This window comes from Passer domesticus, chromosome 9, assembly GCF_036417665.1.
Source record: "Passer domesticus isolate bPasDom1 chromosome 9, bPasDom1.hap1, whole genome shotgun sequence".
NCBI lineage: Eukaryota > Metazoa > Chordata > Aves > Passeriformes > Passeridae > Passer > Passer domesticus.
The window spans coordinates 31,272,761-31,290,942 of NC_087482.1; the positions used below are offsets into that span (position 1 = coordinate 31,272,761).

Consider the following 18,182-nt stretch of genomic DNA (forward strand, 5'->3'; position numbering starts at 1 on the left):
TGTTAATTTACTGCCAGCCTCAAACTGACGTGGCAGCACACTTTTGGGCCCCATTCCCTTCAGTTATTGCTTTTTGTGAAATCACAGGGAAGCCAAGTGTTTCCCCCAAGAAGAATATAGTTTTTCTTGGAAGGATTCTCTGTCTCCTGATGGACTCCTGTTAAGACACTTCCCTTTAGACGTGTGCAGATCTACAGCTGTTATCAGACTTGATGAGGCTCTTGGCACATCTTACTGCTCTCTTTAATGACTTAGTATTTAACATGTCTTTGAGAGAGCAGCATGTTGAAATTGTGCATGTTTTGAGTGCTCTGTTTTAAAAAAATAGCTTCAGAGCAGAGCTGACACAACAGCAGTTGCAGAATTTTTTCCTGAATTTCATGTGTACCCTGTGAAAAGGGTGAGACTGATTTCCCATGTTTCAGTTGCTGCCCTTGTCTGCTTGGCACATTCATGGTTCAGGTTGGAGTGGTCTGACCTCACATGGCTCCCTGAAGCCCTAAGTCAGCTCACAAACCTGAGTGACCCAAACAGATCTCAGACTCCTTGTCTCAGGTGGGTTTGAAATGAGTCTCAGTTGTTAAATTCTAACCCTTCTAACCCTTTGCTGTCCTAGGTTACCCTGGGCAGGACTTTGACTGGGCTGACTACCTCAAACAGTGCGGAGCAGAGGCAGCTCCCCAGAGCTGCTTCCCTTTGGTAAGGTTCTCCTGCAGGAAAATCTTTGCTGCCTCAGTGACACCCCTGATTCCAGGGAGAGGAACCTTTTTTGTGTCTTTAATTGCCTTTCCAAGTAGAATAGAATGTTTGAGCTGGAAGGGACCTGCAATGATCAGTTATCCCATCCAATGCCCGACCCTCTTCCTGCCTAAGCAAAAATTAAAACATTGTTAAGGATGTTGTCCAAACACTGGCAGGGATGGAAGCTTTGAGCCCCACTCTGGGAAGCCTGTTCCTGTTTGCACCCTCTCAGTAAAGAGGTGCTGCCCAGTGTCCAGTCTGAACCTGCCCTCAGAACCATTCCCACACCTCCTGTCCCTGGAGTTCAGCACCTTCCTCTCCACGTCCCCTCCTCTGGGAGCTGCAGGGAGCAGTGAGGTCACTCCTCATCCTCCTTTTCTCCAAACTGGACAAACCCAGAGCCCTGAGCTCTTCCTCACAGGGCATTCCTTCCAGCCCTTTCACCAGCTTTGTTGCCCTCCTCTGGACACATTTGAGCAGCTTAACACCTTACCTGTGGAAGCAGAAGAGATAAGAGAGTATAAATGAGAGTGCACTGAAGTAGCTGCATGCCAGCTTCCTAGATAGGGAAGCAGTGGACCAAATGTTTCAGTTGTGATAAAGCAGACTGAAAATAAATGTTTGTTTTGTGAAATTGAGATGTGTAAGAGTCCGTGGAAGAGACATAGAGCAGCATCAATCATTGGCACTCCTGTAACTGTGGAAACAGGGCCTTTTAATAGACCTTATTTTCATTTACTAAGGGTACTCTTTCAATCTTCCATCCTTTCAGCTTGAAAAATTAATTCCATTGTATTAATCAATAAAAAGTCATCTTAAATTAGAACCAGATAATCATTTTACATTAACCAGTGCCTGAAGGACGTGCAAGATTTTGGGCTTTTGTTGGTTCAGTGACAGTATTGCTGTCCCCCAAAGCACAATACCTTGTCAAGCAGGAAAGGGTATTATTAACACCTGCCTTCCAGTTCCATTTACCATACTTGGGCTATTGCAGTGCTTAGGGGGAGAAATTAGAATGAATAATTACCAGTTTTTGAAGAGAGTGTTGCTGGCTATGAATTCTGTTTGCCCTTGTTCTGTCTTGTAAACTATGGCATCTTAGAACAGGTCACTGAATTTATTATCCCTTTTCTGAGAAGAGTTGATCACTGTAGGCTAGTTCCAGAATTCATAATGTATTGATCCTGTAATTACATTGCAGAGTGGCTCTGGGAAGAAGAGTCCTCTGTCTGGCTGGTACTTCTTATCTTTAATTCAGGAGCTCCAGAGCTGGATAAATACCTATTCTTATGTTTTAGGGATATTTTTTTAATATATAAATGCAAACTATATTGATGAATAAAATAAGATCCTACTTATCCAAAAAAATGTGAAATGAAAAGAAAGCTTCCTATTCTGCCTGCCAGAACTCAGATGAGGCAGGAATGTTATTTGCATACGTAAAGTGGATTTCCAAGTTAACATGATAGAATAGAGAACCTGGTCAGACTATTTGTCAGACTTATCACTCAGGTGGCAAGCAGCAAAGAATTTCTGATTGCTGAGAATGCACTCAATCCTTTCAGTGAGCCTGAGCATCCTTATTTTTTGAAGACAAATACATTATTTTCTAGGTCTGTCTGTAGAGCCTTTTTTAACTAAAATTTGTTGTAGTTCTGATATATCTTACTTGCTTACAGTGTGCTAATTATCTGAAATCTCCTCTGTGTGTATTGAGTATCTTTCTGTGTTATTCAGGCACTGAGGGCTTTGTGTTGCTGCTGTTCATATATTCATATCCTGTCCTGGATACACAGCTGGTGCCTTACTGAAGTATTCTGGTTTTTTCCTAGTTAACTTCTGACCATGGATTTAAAGAGAACATGAAACTCGAGGCTGTGAACCCAGTTGATCCTGAAGAAGTTTGCATTGCTACAGTCACCAAGTTAAAAGATTCATACCTCTGGCTTCAGCTGGAGGGTAAGCTGGTTTGGGGGGAGAGAGGAGTGCTTGCCCATCACTACCCTTGCTTGTAGTGCCATCCCCAAACCTGAGGAGTACTTGGAGCAAACTCACTGTGTGCAGAATATGGGCAGCAAGGTACTGTTTCCTCAATGAAATCATAGTCCAAACCCACTTGCCTTGTCTGTTTCCAGTTTGCCTTGGCTGGCACTGCTTATTTAAGCCAAAAATGGCATTTGTGCATTGCAGTGTCAGTGCTGGGCTCATGCACCATGCAAAGTGCTGAGCGGGGCCTTGTGACAGTTTCACAGATGAGTGACTTGCATTCTGAGCAAGCCTTGGCCAGACCTAGGAAGGAAAGTTTCTTCATTAAGATAGAGTAAGCCTGTGTCAGCTGTTCTCCATTATAATCCCATTTCTTGATTGGAAGTACATCAGCATGCACTTACTATGCACTGTGCATCTCTGCTAAACTACGGAAGAAAAATTCCCATCTCCAGCCTTCAGGAGGAAGTAAATGAGGTCAGGAAAGAATCTGGTCAGTAAAAGGGGATGAATAAGTTATTGTTATTGCATTCCAGATACACCATAAATCAAAGCAGCTTCACTAACAAACGTGCAGCCAGTGTTAACCAAATTAGAGTTTTATGACTTGTTTCAATTTTTCCTTTTCTAAACTGAACAGGCTCCAAGAAACCCGTCCCTGAGTGTATAGTGAGTGTGGAATCAATGAATATATTTCCAGTGGGTTGGTGTGAGACGAATGGATATCAGCTCAGGCCTCCTCGCAAAGCAATAGGTACCAGTTCTCTTCTGTTTGCAGTGTTGGGTTAGAGCTGGTGAGACCTGCCAGAGCAAATCACTGCAGAATTATTGCTGGCATCGCTGAGTTTGGAAACATTCATCATGCACAGAGAATCTGTGTGTTGCACAACTGTTTCCCTGGCTGTTGGGGCCAGTTGGAAGCCCTACAGCTTCAAACCCCACAGTGTTAGCTTGAGGCCCCAGCACACTGTGGGGACAATCCATTGGCCTAACAAAGAAATCTGTCTGTGTATGAACATCCCCCGTGCTCTGTATTTACTTCTGTCTGAGCTGTTCTTGCCACGTGTCTGACCCTGATACTGATTTTACACGTGCACTTGTGGAAAGTCAAGTTAATGCCACAACAAAACAGTGTGGATTGTGTGCGCATTTTGGAGTCAAAATAAAGGAGAGTGATTTTCTCAGTGGGCCAGGTGGTGATGATCCCTAATGACAAAGTGCTGAAGATAAACCCTACCTTTTTGACTACACTAGTAGGTAGAATAAGACAGTGTCTTCTCTCAACTGGTTAGTGAGGTATGATTATTAAAGTTTAATGGGGGTTGGAGAAACTGAAGAATTTCTTCAGTGTTCATTAGGTAAGATAAGAAAAATTTTAGATTGAAATGGGCTGTCATTTTCTGCAAGTCAAAGCAAGAGAAATTAATCTGTTTGCACTGCCAAGGATAGATGAGGAAGAAGAGGGGATCCTAATTAGATAAAAGATGATTTGAAAAAAAAAAATATCCAGAAGTTTTTTGAGGCTAAAGTCTGAAATTGCTGAAGAGGTATAATGTTGCATTACCTTGTTTTATTTTACTATCTGTTTGTGAAAGCCAGAATTAGCAAGTGGACCCATCACCTAAATGACTGACTTGGTTGCAACAGTGTTTTCCTGCCTAGGAATTGGCTTAAGCCATTGGTGTTTCTAACCAGCTGATTTCATTCCATTTCAAAGTTAAAGTGCTGAACTTACTGTGCCAGTGAAGTGACACGTTGGGCTGCAGAGCTCAACCTTTGGGTGCTGCAAAAGAAAGCATGTCATTCCTTTTCTGCCTGGTAGTACAGGTGGTTTAGGGGCTCTGACACAAAGAAACACAGAAGGTTAAATTTTGTAGAAAACTGGGCATATGCATGCTTGATTTAAAGAATTATTAATGGAAGTTGAAGTAAACCTGGTTCTCTTCAAATTACTTGGGCCAGTGTATCTCTTGTGCAGCTGGGTCAGTTGTTTGACACTGCAGTAATGGGAACAAAGATCCTTTTTGCTGTATAATTTAAAGAAATGAGTCCACTATATATGTATTGTTCTACATGCTTCATTTGTTTGTTTGCCTCTCATATTTTGCTCTTTTTTTTCTTTCAGTAAACAAGCAGAAAAAAATTGCAGTAGTTCAACCAGAGAAACAGTAAGTAACTGGTTATTTGCTGTTGTTTTTTGTTGAGTTTTTTCTCTTTATTTTTCAATTGGAAAATATGCTGTGTTAGGGAAGATGTAGATTTGCAAAAGTGCTGCACTGAGGGTTGAGAGATTCCACAGTCCATTTGTGTTAATGCTGGTAGATTCTGCTGATGTTCAAAAAGACCTTTTGCACTACAGTAAGAGGAGATAGAAAGTCTGAAATTTGGTGTTTTTTTGGTAGTTGTTCCTTCCCAGATGAAATTTGGCCCAAAGCAGGCAAAAAGAAGAGTTCTACTCATATCTACAGTTAGTCTAGGAACTCTGTGTCATGCATGTAGAGCTCAGTCTTGTGACCTGCTCAGAAATGCTCCATGGAATGCTCACAGTTGGCTTTATTGACTCTTACAGCTTTACAAACAGCAGAGCTGTCAGTAGTCCTGCCAGTGTTTGCATTGCTCCTGAAATACTGAGCAGACTGTTCCCCCATGTTTTGCAGTTGGGATCCTTACCAGAGTGCTGGAGTCATTTTGGTTGTATTTTGTTTCAAATCCAGCTTTTTCAGAATGCATAAGGTGAGGGCACACTGCCTTGTGCTGTGAGATGTTAAGTTAGGAGGAGTCAGGGGATGTAAACTCCTGTGGGTAGATTTGGAGGTGTCTGTCACCATGGTGCCCCATGGACATCAAGCAAGGAAGGATTGCTGCTGGCTGTAGCAGGACAGAAGTCCTTTCCAAATGGAATTTGGTAGTTCCTGCATGTTATTGTGAAACAGGGGAGGTATGAAAAGCAGGTTGATAAGGCTGGAGCTGAGGGAAAAAAGTGTTATAGTGTTTTAGTAACAGAGAGGTGACTGTCATGACTATCTGTCTGTTTTCTCAACCTCCTTCTTTCAATTTCAGAATTTTATCTTCAAGGACGGTTCATGATGGACTAAAGAACCAGGAGCTGAACTCTTCTGACTCAGGTATTGATCACAGAGGTCAGGCTAACAAAGGCAACATCCTGTAAGAGTTCACCTGCTCGGTCCTGTTAGGAGAGGGAAGGGGAGGAAAGGGTTTGGAGATTTTCATCCCTTGATGATTTGTTGAACTTCAAAAATTAATAAAACAAACAAAAACCTGCACTTACTTGTGTTCTGCATTTCAAATGTGCATTAAGCCTGGAAATCAGGTTCTTACACCAGAACGTTGTCCCTCCAGCAGAGGATATGTGAAGCTGAATGGGCACTGTGATTGTGCAGGTGACCTTGTGTTGTCACCTGTTCAGTTTGATAATGTGGGAGAAGCAGGTGTGCTCTGTCTGTGCTCAGAGTTCTTGGATTCTGGCTATGGCAAGCAGATCTCTCTGGGTTTTTTTGTTAACTTCATCATGGTGGTAAACAAAACCAATTCAAACAGCAAACTGCTTTGTGTGCCAGATGGCAAAATCTAATAATTTTCTCAACTGTTGCAAGAAGAAATGTGATGAATAAGTACATCTGCTGGTGAAAGTCACACAGATCCATCCATTTGGCAACACAGTGCCTCCTCCTCTGCTGTTTTCTGTACAGTGAAGTGCGCATCTGAAGCTTCACTGAAACCAAGATAAAAATGATGTGTCCTTGTTTATCATTTTAATTGGCTTTTAATAGAGCCATAATGTAAATTTGACTTCATTTATTTATCTACCAGTTTTCAACTGCTGAATTTAAAGTCTTTAAGTGGTAGTGTTGCTCAATTAAGATAAACTACAACACTGCTGGGTAAAACAATATTGGTTTTGTACATAAGTGTATTGCAATATATATTAATACTTGAATTTTGAGCAATGCTGAACCATTAAATAGATTCAGAGAGCTTGATGTCACTTCATCAAAGGTCAGTCTATCAGTTGCATCTTTTGTTTGCTAATCAAAGGAAAAAAAATCTAAAAATACAAAACATTGTGATGCTGCAGTTTAGGATAAACAGTGGAGAATAACTGCCAGTTTCTCTGGTGGCAGAATTTTGGGGGAGAGAAAATTTACTGGAAAATGTACCTGTAATTGCTGTGTAGGAACTGCTTCTGCTACCAAAGAGTTGGGATTGTCTTTGTCTGCATTGTTCTCACTGGTGTGATACCATGAAGCCACAGACTAGCCAGGAGGGAATGTTTCTTTTCTGATACACGACCATCTTTATTTACTGCAGCTTGACAATTTGCAAGCACGGGTGTGAAGTATGAAGAATGTTTTGACAACGTGGAATAACTAATGGTGCCATTGCAAACGTGACACAGAAACTACCTCAAATCCCTGTCATTCAAGACTTTTTCCCTCCTTTTTTTACAGCAGATAAACTGTTGTCTACTGCAAGATTCTTTCCTGGGGCATTTGCAGTGTGTGATTTAAATGTTTGTTTTCTCGTTTCTCACTTCTCAGTGGTAATTAATGGCAAGTACTGCTGCCCAAAGATCTACTTCAACCACCGGTGCTTCTCGGGGCCTTACCTGAACAAGGGCAGGATTGCAGAGCTGCCCCAGTCCGTGGGGCCTGGGAACTGTGTGCTGGTGCTGAAGGAGGTGAGCTGATGGATGCACTGCAAAAAGCAGTGCATCTTAAACAGCACGGTATCTCTCTAATTACAGATGGGTAACTCAGAAATTTAAGCTGATGATAAGTAAGGAGTGTCTTTTTGCATATAATAAAGTATAAATCATGAATGGTTTTATGAATGGCTGATAAAAGCCTCTCATTTATCTAAGTAACACTCAGCCTTCTACTGCTGAATTTTATTTTCTGTTAAAACAGTATAACCTGTAATTACCACAATCAAAGGAGTTAGTATCTTTTTATAGCTGTAATAAATGTTTCCATTTTAATTAACAGAAATTAGCTGGAGATAATCCCAAAATTCCTTTACGGTTTGCACTGTTGATGGTAAAACAGAGGAAATACAGATTTTCTTAGTCAAAATGGCAAACTGCATTCAGTAATTGGGAAATGAAAAGAGTTATCTGTGCTTTATAACTTGGATACAATTTGCATAGATCAGGTGAAATTACAGTTTGGCTTCTTAACGTAATTGAGAGAGGAGTCCATTCTTTAATGCTAATTCTTTAATTCTTCTCCAGAAGATGTTTCACAGCAAATTTACAATACTTTAATGTAATAATTATTTTTCTGAAATTTCAAAAAAGATCATGAGGTGGTTATTATCTGACCTGAAAGGCTGGAAATTTCCCAAGATATAAGTAACTGGATATGCACACTTGAGCTCTCATGAAATGATCACTTTATATACAAGAATTGGCTCAGCATACCTGGAATTTTTACCTCCCCTACCAAATATCTTAACAGGGAGAGACCCTAAGAAAGACTTTCTGGCAGACATGCTGTAAAACAGGAGTCTGGTTGTCAAGAATCAAGCAGACTATTGACAAAGGTCCAATTTTGCATGCAGAAAAGTACCCTATCCTTTCTGCCTGCTTCAGTACTTTATTGTAAGAACTGCAAAAGAGCAAATGTGAAATTCTGTGGCAGCTTCATTTAATCTTGAAGGTTTACTCTGCTTCATTGCCTGAAAGCAGAAAGTGTGCACAAATCCTGCTGATGTGCAGGTGCTGAGTGGTGCTGAAAGCTCAGCCAGTATGTGCAGTTGTATTCCTTTCAGTTGTGAGTCTTGCTCACTGTAGGAATCCTAGAGAGAGTTTGGTGCTTGCATTATATTTAATACTTTCCTTTGATTTCTGGACTGCTCCATTAATAGCAATAAAACTGCAAATTTGTAATGTCAAGGTTGTTATGCACCCAGTTGGGAATGATTTGGAAAAAGCACACAGTGAGCATAAAAAGTACAATTAGAGTGCACATTTTGTACTATCCCCCACTAACTTCAGGTTATTCACAACTTCCAAGTTACTTTACAGTACTTGAGAAATTATCATTTTATTAAAATACAGACCTTATCATGGTTCATGGAAGCAAAACAGATGAGAGTTTAGGATTGTGCACTATGGTTTTGTTGTAAGCAGTAGGTTAGGCAGCAAAATCCTGCAGCGTTTTTTGGCACATCTTCACATGACACACAATCTTTAAGATAATCGCTCAGATTTAGCCAAGGTTATGCAAGTTTGGGAGTTCTCAGCCCCAGGCACTAATTTAGTGATGTGTAATTCAAGGGCAATGACTTGGAAATTTCTGGATACACTCGTGACTCTGCAGACAAATTCTGAGGGCTGGGAAGGCCCAAAGTGTCGGCTGCTCTCAGTGTTTGTTTGGCACTGTCAGGGGGTGTCTGTAATCCTGCTGTGAATGAGTGCTTTGATGCTAGATAATTTGGATGAATAGGAGTAATTTCCTATTCTGCCCTGGCACTTTAAAACAGATTTATTGTACAAATAACTTACACATGTTTTCTGCTCTTGTGCTGTAGGTTCTCACTTTATTGATCAACGCCGCCTACAAACCCAGCCGTGTCCTGCGAGAGCTGCAGCTGGATGAAGAGGCTGCCTGGCATGGCCATGGAGAGACCCTAAAGGCCAAGTAAATTCTTGTCCTGTTCCCTGGCTCCTCAGTCCCAGTAGCTGTTCTCTGCAGCTTGTGCTTTAGCATCCGTTTCAGGGAAGGAAAAATCACTTAGAGCATATCAAGATGCCAACAGCCATTAAGTGTTGAATTCTTTATAAATTTCTTTATGAGTTCTGGTGGAGTGCATGTGATTTTAATGCTCCATAATATGACAGTGTACTCTGCTACAGGCATGTGAGCAGCTAGAGACTGGTGTTGCACTGGTACAACATTGTAGTGACAGACCTGTGGGTAAGGTTTAAGATTATTTAATTCACCTGAAGATAATTGTCAGTGTTTTAAAGCAAAAACATGTACTGCTTGGGAAGCTTCTCAGGCATTTCCACACAAATTTCTTAGTGGAAAGACATTCTTCAGGAATAAAGTTAGAAGCTTTGAAATGGCCTGACGTGGATGTCTTTCTACAGCAGTCTACCCTAAAGCACTCCCAGTTTTCCTGCTGAGCTTTTTGGGTTGAAGCTTCTTTGCAAGATTACTTTTACAGCTAGGAAAAGAGCAGTGAACATATTTGCATATATTTGATAAGTCCAGATATTCCTTTATAGTCTAGGGATGGTTTTGTAATTAGGTCACTGTGTTTGCATATTAGAGATTAGATTTTCCCAATGTGCCACTGCACATTTTCCTACATAATTTTGAACGTGTCAGTAATTCTTTTGTTGGATCAGTTTCATGTATAAAAAGACATCTTTCCATATACTGGAGGACTGCTCTGAATTGGGCAATAGGAAGATGACAAAGGTTAGTGTAAATAGAAGGTGTAGCTGAAGAATAAAGAAAAAAATATTTGTTTAGTCTCGCTGAAATTGCTGTTTGCTTTCTTTTGCCACAGTAGTGACACCAGAGGTGTCTGGACTATGATGATACAGCTGGTTTTTATAAGGTATTACTTAGGTACTTGCAGGCCTGAAACATCTCTGGTAGATAACAGCACATGCTCGTAGCTGTGCTGGAGGACAAAGCAGAAATGCTGAGCAGCTCTGGCAGATATTGCACAGTGCAGCTCTTTCAGAGTAATGGCAATGTTGGTGAACAAAAAGGAATAATTTCTTCATTTAAATCAAACAGGAGCAGTATGTGGAGTCATGCAAGTGACTGTGCCAGGGAATTGTTCAGCAGCTGGACAAAAGCTGATTGGAAATGTGGCAGTGGTCCCCTTGCCTCCATAGGATGAGCACAGAAAGGCTCCCCAAGAGCTGTCTGCTGTTACCTGAATGAGCTCAGTGGGTGCTCTCAGCCTTGGCTTGAAGAACCAGCTGTCCATGTCACAGTGGGCATTTCTGCAGTCCCATAAAAGCAAAGAGAGAGCAAACCATCTGTGAACAAAGAAAACAAAATATCTGAACTCTGGGACAGTCCCCTCAGATGGTGTTTTGTAGTTGTTGATGGGGCAGTGTTGCTGTGTTTGCTACTGCATCCACCTCTGTGATGGATTTTCTTTATTTGGGGATCTGACAGAAGAGACAGGAGATCCTGTTTCCTGGACTTGGCAGTCCATAAAGTTCATCATTGCTCATATTATTTCTCAGTTTGATCTCAGTATTTTTGTACACCTTTCAATGAAGTCCCTTTATCCTGGTAATGAGAAGATTCCTAATTATGGCTGTATTTTCAATGCTAGGTACAAAGGCAAGAGCTACCGTGCGACCGTGGAGGTTGTGAGGACAGCAGACCGGGTGGCAGAGTTCTGCAGGAAAACTTGCATCAAGCTGGAATGTTGTCCAAACCTCTTTGGGCCTCAGATGGTGCTGGATAAGTGTTCAGAGAACTGCTCTGTCCTGACAAAGACAAAATACAGTGAGTAGTTCCCGATCCACACCAACATAGAGTTTGGAGTGTTGTATTTTAGTTTCTTTTGGCTTTGACTCCAGAAGGAGCAGCTCAAGCACTACATAAGAGAGGCCTACAAAATATTCATGTTCCAGTGTGTAGGGGAGAAAAAATTAATTCTGATTTAAGTGGTAGAACCATAGCTTAACTTCTGTTGTGTGCTTGAAACTTTATATTTTTAAAACAACTTTTGGGACAAGAACTGACTAATGTTGTAATTTAACTGGCATTATAACTGCTTTTACCAATTTGTGGGGGGAAAAATGTAACACCTTCAAGCTCTTCTCTTAATTTTTAGGGTTTTTGTAGACTGGCTTTAAGCATTTGACACTGTGAGAACAAACAGTGCATTGAGGCCATGTTTAAAAACTACAAATCATCATAAAAAGCACTATTAAGTTGGACCAAATCTTTGATAATTTTTGTATAAAATAGGATCATTTGAAGGCTTCCCATAGATGGAGGAAGTAAATCTTTACAGAGCAAACAAAATTGATCAGTAACTCTTGTTCCTTAAACCAAATTGAAGTGGAAAATACAGACATACTGACTTTGAAGTTTTGCAGAACTGGGATTCCTGTTGGGAAGTGTCCTTCTACTGATTTACCAGTCCTGATGAGGGGCAAGCATAACTGGTGACACTGAAGGTGCATTTCAGCACTGTGCTCCTTTCTTCTGTCCTGGTAGCACACTATTATGGAAAGCGGAAAAACAAGAGGATAGGTCGGCCCCCGGGTGGCCACAGCAACCTGGAAGTAGCCATGAAGAAACCAAATAAAAGGCGGAAGAGACGAAAACATTTCTTTGTTCATAAGAAAAAACGTTCTTCTACGTCCGTGGATAACACTCCAGCTGGATCTCCCCAGGTAGGACACTGCCAGCAGTGCTCCCAGATCTGGGATGTGATCTTTGACTGCTTCATTTGAAACAGCAAACGTTAGTTCCTTCTAACTTTGGGGTTACAACTGCTTTTTTTTCTTTTTTCCTAACTCTTCAGGGCAGTGGGGCAGAAGAAGAGGATGACCAGGATGAGGTGGATGAAGAGTCTCTGACTGAGGACAGCACCTCGGAGCACCAAGATGAGGTGTTTGAAGAATCAGAGGTGTCAGAGAAGAAATCCCTATCATCATCTCCCACCCAGAGTGAGCTGTCTCATTCCCTGGCTCAGGACCGAGACAAGCGGAAGAGGAAGCTCAGGACCTTCTCCTTTTCTGATGATGAAAATAAACCTCCTTCACCAAAGGTAACTTGGAATGTAGATTTCTGCCCTGGCTTGCTCCCTGCTAAGCAAGCACCAAAATCTTGGGGGTGTTACCCACAATATGTGTGTTCTCTGTTTCCCCCTGAAGGGTGTTGTGAAAACTCTACAGAACAATTAAAATCCATTGTGTTTGTTATGCTTGGGTCATAGGACTGTGACAAAGACTAAGCATATGTGATATTTGGGGAATTCTTTTGGCTTATCTAGGACATAAAGATGGAAGTTGCTGAAAAGCTGCAGCTGGACAGTAACCCTCTGGAATGGAGCGTGGCTGATGTGGTACGATTCCTCAAATCCACTGACTGTGCTCCCCTGGCAAGGATTTTCCTTGATCAGGTATCATTTTCTGTCTGTTGAATGTTGAATCTGTCACTTGGCCTCTTGTCCCTTAAGGAGTCAAAAAAAGATTTATTTTTTTTTATAGTGCTCTGAGGAAAAAAATACTTGGCAACCTGCAGCAGTTTGAGAGGAGAGTTCAGGGAATGACCAGAATTTTCAGGTTTCTCACTACTGGGGGGAGGATATTTTGGTCTGCAGAGTATCTGAATCCTAAAACTAACAATAATGCCTACAATAAACCATCATGACAAGAGTCAACGTTTTATTTGCATCTTGGTTCAAATTTGCCATAAAACCCAGTGTCTATTAAAACTGTACTATTAGAACTAATGGTTAGGGTGGTTTGTAGTGGTGGATGTTCCAGATATGCTTCACCTTCTGGAACCTCTATTTCTACAGAAAGATGCAGTGGTTGGTTAAAGTTATTTTCTGCATGAAATTCCTTTGATTTCTTTTGTTGGGTTGTATTTTTTACAATAGAATCTCCTGAGAGTCTGTGCCTGAGTGGATTTGAGCTGGCATTTTAAGAAAGGAGTTAATTTGTTGTGTGTGAGAGAGATTTTTAAGCTGCCTGGGGGAACATGAAAGAAACATGTAATTCACAAATGGTCACAAATCTGAAATTACAGCAAGTCAAAGCTGAAGGAGCAGGGAGAATAACAACAAAGTCACTCTGGAATTTTTGTCTTCTGACAGGAAATTGATGGCCAGGCACTGCTGCTGCTGACCCTGCCCACTGTTCAGGAGTGCATGGACTTGAAGCTTGGACCAGCGATTAAACTCTGCCATCACATTGAGAGGGTCAAACTTGCCTTCTACCAGCAGTTTGCAAACTGAGGAGCAGCCAAGTTGAGGTGGACCTTTGAAGCACAACTACAAAAACATGCTCGTTCCTCTCTAGCAAGTAAAGCCAAATGAACTTAAACTGAGGCCCTGGTCACCTAAGAGTGTGTGTCAGCCTCTATTTTTTCTATTTCAACAGAAGGAACACAACATCTGGAGCAAAATGCCAATGCAAACACAGGGGCTACTCTACCAGCTGCCAGCTTGGGAACACAATAGTCTCTTGCTCTATGGTTCCCTTTTTTAATGTATTTTTTAATGATGACAGAAAAGTCTCCTTTTGTGGGAAATGACATTTCAATAGTTCTGTTGGCACGGAACTTTAAAAGGAGAAACGGATCCTGTTTACGTTCGCATGTAGGCTGCCAGAAATAACCTTTCTGTCCCTGATGTTTCACAGAATCCCCTGCCCTCCCTGTGGATGAACACTTGCTTTACCACAGCACTGACTTTGGAATGTGTTCTTTGCACATTCGTGTGTTAATGTTGAGATTTTTAATGAATTTGTTCATTGTTAGGACAACAATGTGGCCACAGGGTTCTGAATGTACAGTATAGCAAGAGTGTGGTTCCTTTTGAAGTTTTTTGTTTTGTTTATTTTGGTTTGTTTCACTGTTGTTGGTTTTGCTTTTGTTTTTACTACCTCTGTAGCCTGAACAGTAGAAGTGATGAACTAAAAAGGGAGGGAACTGCTCTTTCTGGACACGTGGTCTGTGGCTGCACAGCAGTCTGGCTTCTGTGGGCATGTCCAGAGTGCAAACCAATGTCAGCTTCTGTTCCAAAGCTTTAGCTGAAACTTCTGTAGGCATAACCTGGATGTTTCCTTTTTTCAGATGTCAGAAAACTGAATTATTTTGCACTTCTCTTACAGGCAGGCTGTAGGACATAAGGAAGGAAAGAGAAAGTGCCTCTGCATTTTCTGTATTTGGGTTGTCAGATTTATTTTTTTTCTTTATTGTATGAAGTTATTTCCTTTTTCTTCTAGCAAACAATTGGGCCATGTACATAGAGCCTGTCAGCAGACTTTTGCTTTGCTACCTGAACATCTATTTAGAGAATACACTAAGGCAACTGCAATCAATAGAGGACTGCAACATAGCTCTGCCAGTGTTTGCATTCTGGAAACTCTTATGAGCTTGACTTTGTATTTTTAACTATCTACAGATGCTCAGGATCAGACTTGAGGAAAATTTGGTGGGTTGGCAAGGGATTTGTGTGCTTTTATTACAGAAAAGGAAAAGGACCAGTGGGACATCTTAGTTCCATCAGTAGATTTGCAGTAGGATGAACTGCTGATTTTAATTTTCCATGGTAATAAAACCCAATCAGCCACTTGCTGTAGGCCAGTGCTTTACACTTGGAGTGACAGGGCTTATGTTACCTTCCATTAAAGGTGTGGGGAAACTCACATCAGGCTCAAGATCTGCATCACATCAGTGCTGAGTTTCAGCTGGCTTGCATTCATTCACTCTGCCTGTTCCCAGAGTTTGGAGGAGCACAGGCAGGAGCTGGATGTGTGCAGCTCTGCTCCTTTGTCCTGTTCAAATCCATCTCTGCAGGAAGCCCCTGGCCTACCAATGCATGTGAGTTAGGAAGGTGCTTGCTGCAGGAATGGGTTTGGAAAAGATGCAGTTATTGGGTTCTGATGAGCTCTGGTCAGATGGAATGATTGGAGTGTCCCTTAGGCCTGGTGTGATTGGCCATTCCAGAGCTGTGAGCTGCAGGATTCAGCAAGGATGTGGCCTGAGGCTGAGAGCTGAGTTGGCACAGCCTGTGACTTTACCTGCCACGTTGGTGTTGAGGGGGAGCTGCCTCCAGTGAAAGGCAGAGCTCAGTAACTGGGGGTGGTTGCTTTTGCCCCTTAGAGTAACTGCCTAGTCAAGGCAGAACTATTCACACAATGATTAAAATCACTCTTTTTTTCATTCCAGAATCAAACTGTAAATGTCAGATTATTTATTAGCTGAATATTCCTGAGGGAGGGCAGTGTGTAGGTAGGACAATTTTTCTCCCACATTGTAAGCAGAGTGTGAAGACACAATTAAATTGAAATCAAAGTGTCCCTTTTTCCTCCTTACACCAGATATGTGGCCAATAAATGGATGTTTTGGCTCTTCATATTGTGCTTAGATCATTTGCCTGTACTCCAGTCCCTTAGGACAAACTCATTCATAAGCCATTAGGCTTGAAAAAATTTCTAAAGAAACACTGCTGCTTTGCTGTCAGCATCTTGTCCTGAGAAATTTGACCAGCAGAGAACTTCTGGGCTGGAAGATGATACTTTTGGGTCAGTGCAGTAGAATTCCCAGAGTTCTGTTGTCCTGATGCCTGGCAGGATTGACCTGCATAGCCAAGAGATGTTGCTTCCACCTTTCCCCATGGACAGATAGATGTCTTTTTAAGTAGTTGTCAGGAGAGAACAGAGCTGAACGTGTCATTTAGTGGACCTGTTAACATGGTGCCTGGGGTTTTAAATACAAATGTCATACTTCCTTTTCTCAGTAAATAAAGCAGTCAGCAGTTTCAGCCATTAGTGGGATACTCACTGGTCACCTTTGGCATGTTTTATAGGCTGGATTTTTCTGCCTTGTTTTGGGAGGCACTGACAGTCTGGTCCCAATGGGATCTATTTTTGTTGAGATTTTCAAAAGGGATGTTTTCATTATTTGTGAAATGTTTTTATGCTGCACACGGGTACTGTACACTCTGTTTCCTGGAAAAAAATGCACTCTGTTTTATTGCTGGATTTAAAAGGGATAATTGGGGCTTTATCTTGATGGATGGTGTTTCTACTTGACTCTGTTTCAAGTTCCTCTTTCTCTATGTGTGGCAGATGACACAACTGCACTTAATTGCTCATCTTACTCCAGTATGACTTGAAATGAGCTCACATGCTGCTTTAGTCACTCTGTTTCTTCAAAACTGGATTTCGTGTAGCTGGTGGCTGAATCTTGGATTTGGTGACAGCAATGTTTCACCATCAGAAATCGCTGGGACTGCAGTAATTTAGGGTTCAGGGGTTTGTGCTGTCCTCTAGCACATAAGTCACCATACAGTACAACAAAGCTGGAGTCCAGGAGAAAGGCACTGATGTCCTACAAATATCTCCAGTACAAGAAAATGAACTCTCCACTGAGCCTTGTGTACTGTTAATGTGGCTGGTAACAGGAGTTCACCCTTGGCTTGACCCACTGAGGGTTTGTGTTCTTGCTTGTCATATTTTCATATGCATTGTGCAGTCTTGGGTTTGCACATCGTAGCTTCAGAAACCTGGTGGCACCACTTTGACTGTGCTCAGCTTAGCCTTGTTAGGCAGAAGGATTTTGTTGGGTCACTGTTGTGTGCTTTCTGCACCAGCTCGAGGATTCTGTAACAGAGAAGTATTTGACCTCCAAAAATGCCATGGAGGTTTAATGTGGTAGAATTATTCCCAAAGCACAAGCAGCTTGCAGTCCACCCTAAACTGAAAGCAGTCCTTCCAGGAGAGGAGAGGTACAGCACTGATCTTGGTGAATGAAGACTACTTTTTTCCTATCTCTAAACATTTCTGAAAGTTCCTCTTTGAGGAATGAAATAAAAGGCAGATTAATTTCTGTATTGTATAGAACTCCAGGAGTGTTTGCAGTCTCTCCTGGGGTTAATGGAAACAGTACATACAGAGTTTGGGAGTGGTTTTAAAGATTACATTCTCTGTCACAACTTTTACCAGTATTTTGTTGTTGTTTTAGGATTTGCTAGTGTTTGTTCTTTATTCCAGTGATGCTTTAAAGGAGGGAAGGAGTATTTAGCTGCTAGGTCCACAGAAGTGTAAATATATTTACAGTCAATTGGACTGAGCACTCCATTCTTCTGTGTGAAGTACAAGCCTTGGTACTTTGTTAGCAGAAAGCCCAGTGGCTTGTGAGATTTTTGAATGTAATGGAATAGGCTTCAAAACTATCGAGCTCGAGTTGGAGACTGGATACCTTTGGACCAAATCTATTGTTACTAGATGAAGTAGCCTTACCAGAAAGCCAAAAATATGATCCTGTACAAAGCTACTCCTTAACCAGTCCTGTCACAAAGTGTCAGCCTGGTTACTGCCTACTGTGAGCTCAGATTTACCTAAAAGTAACTAAGCACAAAGACATGGGCTGGGTCAGGAGGCTTCAGATGTAGGATGAAGGCTCCCCTTCCACGGGATTGTGTGCTGACCCCTTGTTTCAGAGTGCTGCTGCCCTTCCCCAAACATGCATGTAGCCTTGTTTTCAAAGGCAGCCTTTTGGGTGAGGGATTGCAGTGGGACTTGGGAACACCAGAGACAACAAGCCTCTTTTATTATAGTAAAACCAAAATACCAATCTGTACAAAACACAATAGAAATGAGTTAATTAGTGACACTTTGTCTCCGTGGTCATTTTGGTGGTATCTGTTCTGAAATGCACCAGACATGCATTCTTTGCTGAGAAGACCAAGTTGCTCAGTGCAGGTGC

At 41.6% G+C, this 18,182-nt stretch overlaps 1 protein-coding gene across 5 annotated transcripts in view; it reads left to right on the top strand.

Moving 5' to 3' along the window:
- Positions 1-17,108, top strand: part of SFMBT1 (Scm like with four mbt domains 1) — a 33,671-nt gene extending 16,563 nt beyond the window's left edge. For 4 of the 5 annotated variants that reach the window (XM_064432392.1, XM_064432393.1, XM_064432396.1 and 1 more), the window contains exons 9-20: positions 617-699; positions 2,577-2,703; positions 3,371-3,484; positions 4,856-4,898; positions 5,791-5,855; positions 7,290-7,429; positions 9,283-9,392; positions 11,059-11,234; positions 11,955-12,133; positions 12,265-12,510; positions 12,736-12,864; positions 13,564-17,108. In XM_064432392.1, the coding sequence (XP_064288462.1) occupies positions 617-699; positions 2,577-2,703; positions 3,371-3,484; positions 4,856-4,898; positions 5,791-5,855; positions 7,290-7,429; positions 9,283-9,392; positions 11,059-11,234; positions 11,955-12,133; positions 12,265-12,510; positions 12,736-12,864; positions 13,564-13,704 (1,553 nt within the window). In that variant the 3' untranslated portion in view covers positions 13,705-17,108. Of the gene's footprint in view, positions 1-616; positions 700-2,576; positions 2,704-3,370; positions 3,485-4,855; positions 4,899-5,790; positions 5,856-7,289; positions 7,430-9,282; positions 9,393-11,058; positions 11,235-11,954; positions 12,134-12,264; positions 12,511-12,735; positions 12,865-12,952; positions 13,028-13,563 lie in introns of all 5 variants that reach the window. The other variant, XM_064432397.1, reaches the window with a different exon arrangement.
- The last annotated feature ends 1,074 nt before the right edge of the window (positions 17,109-18,182 follow it).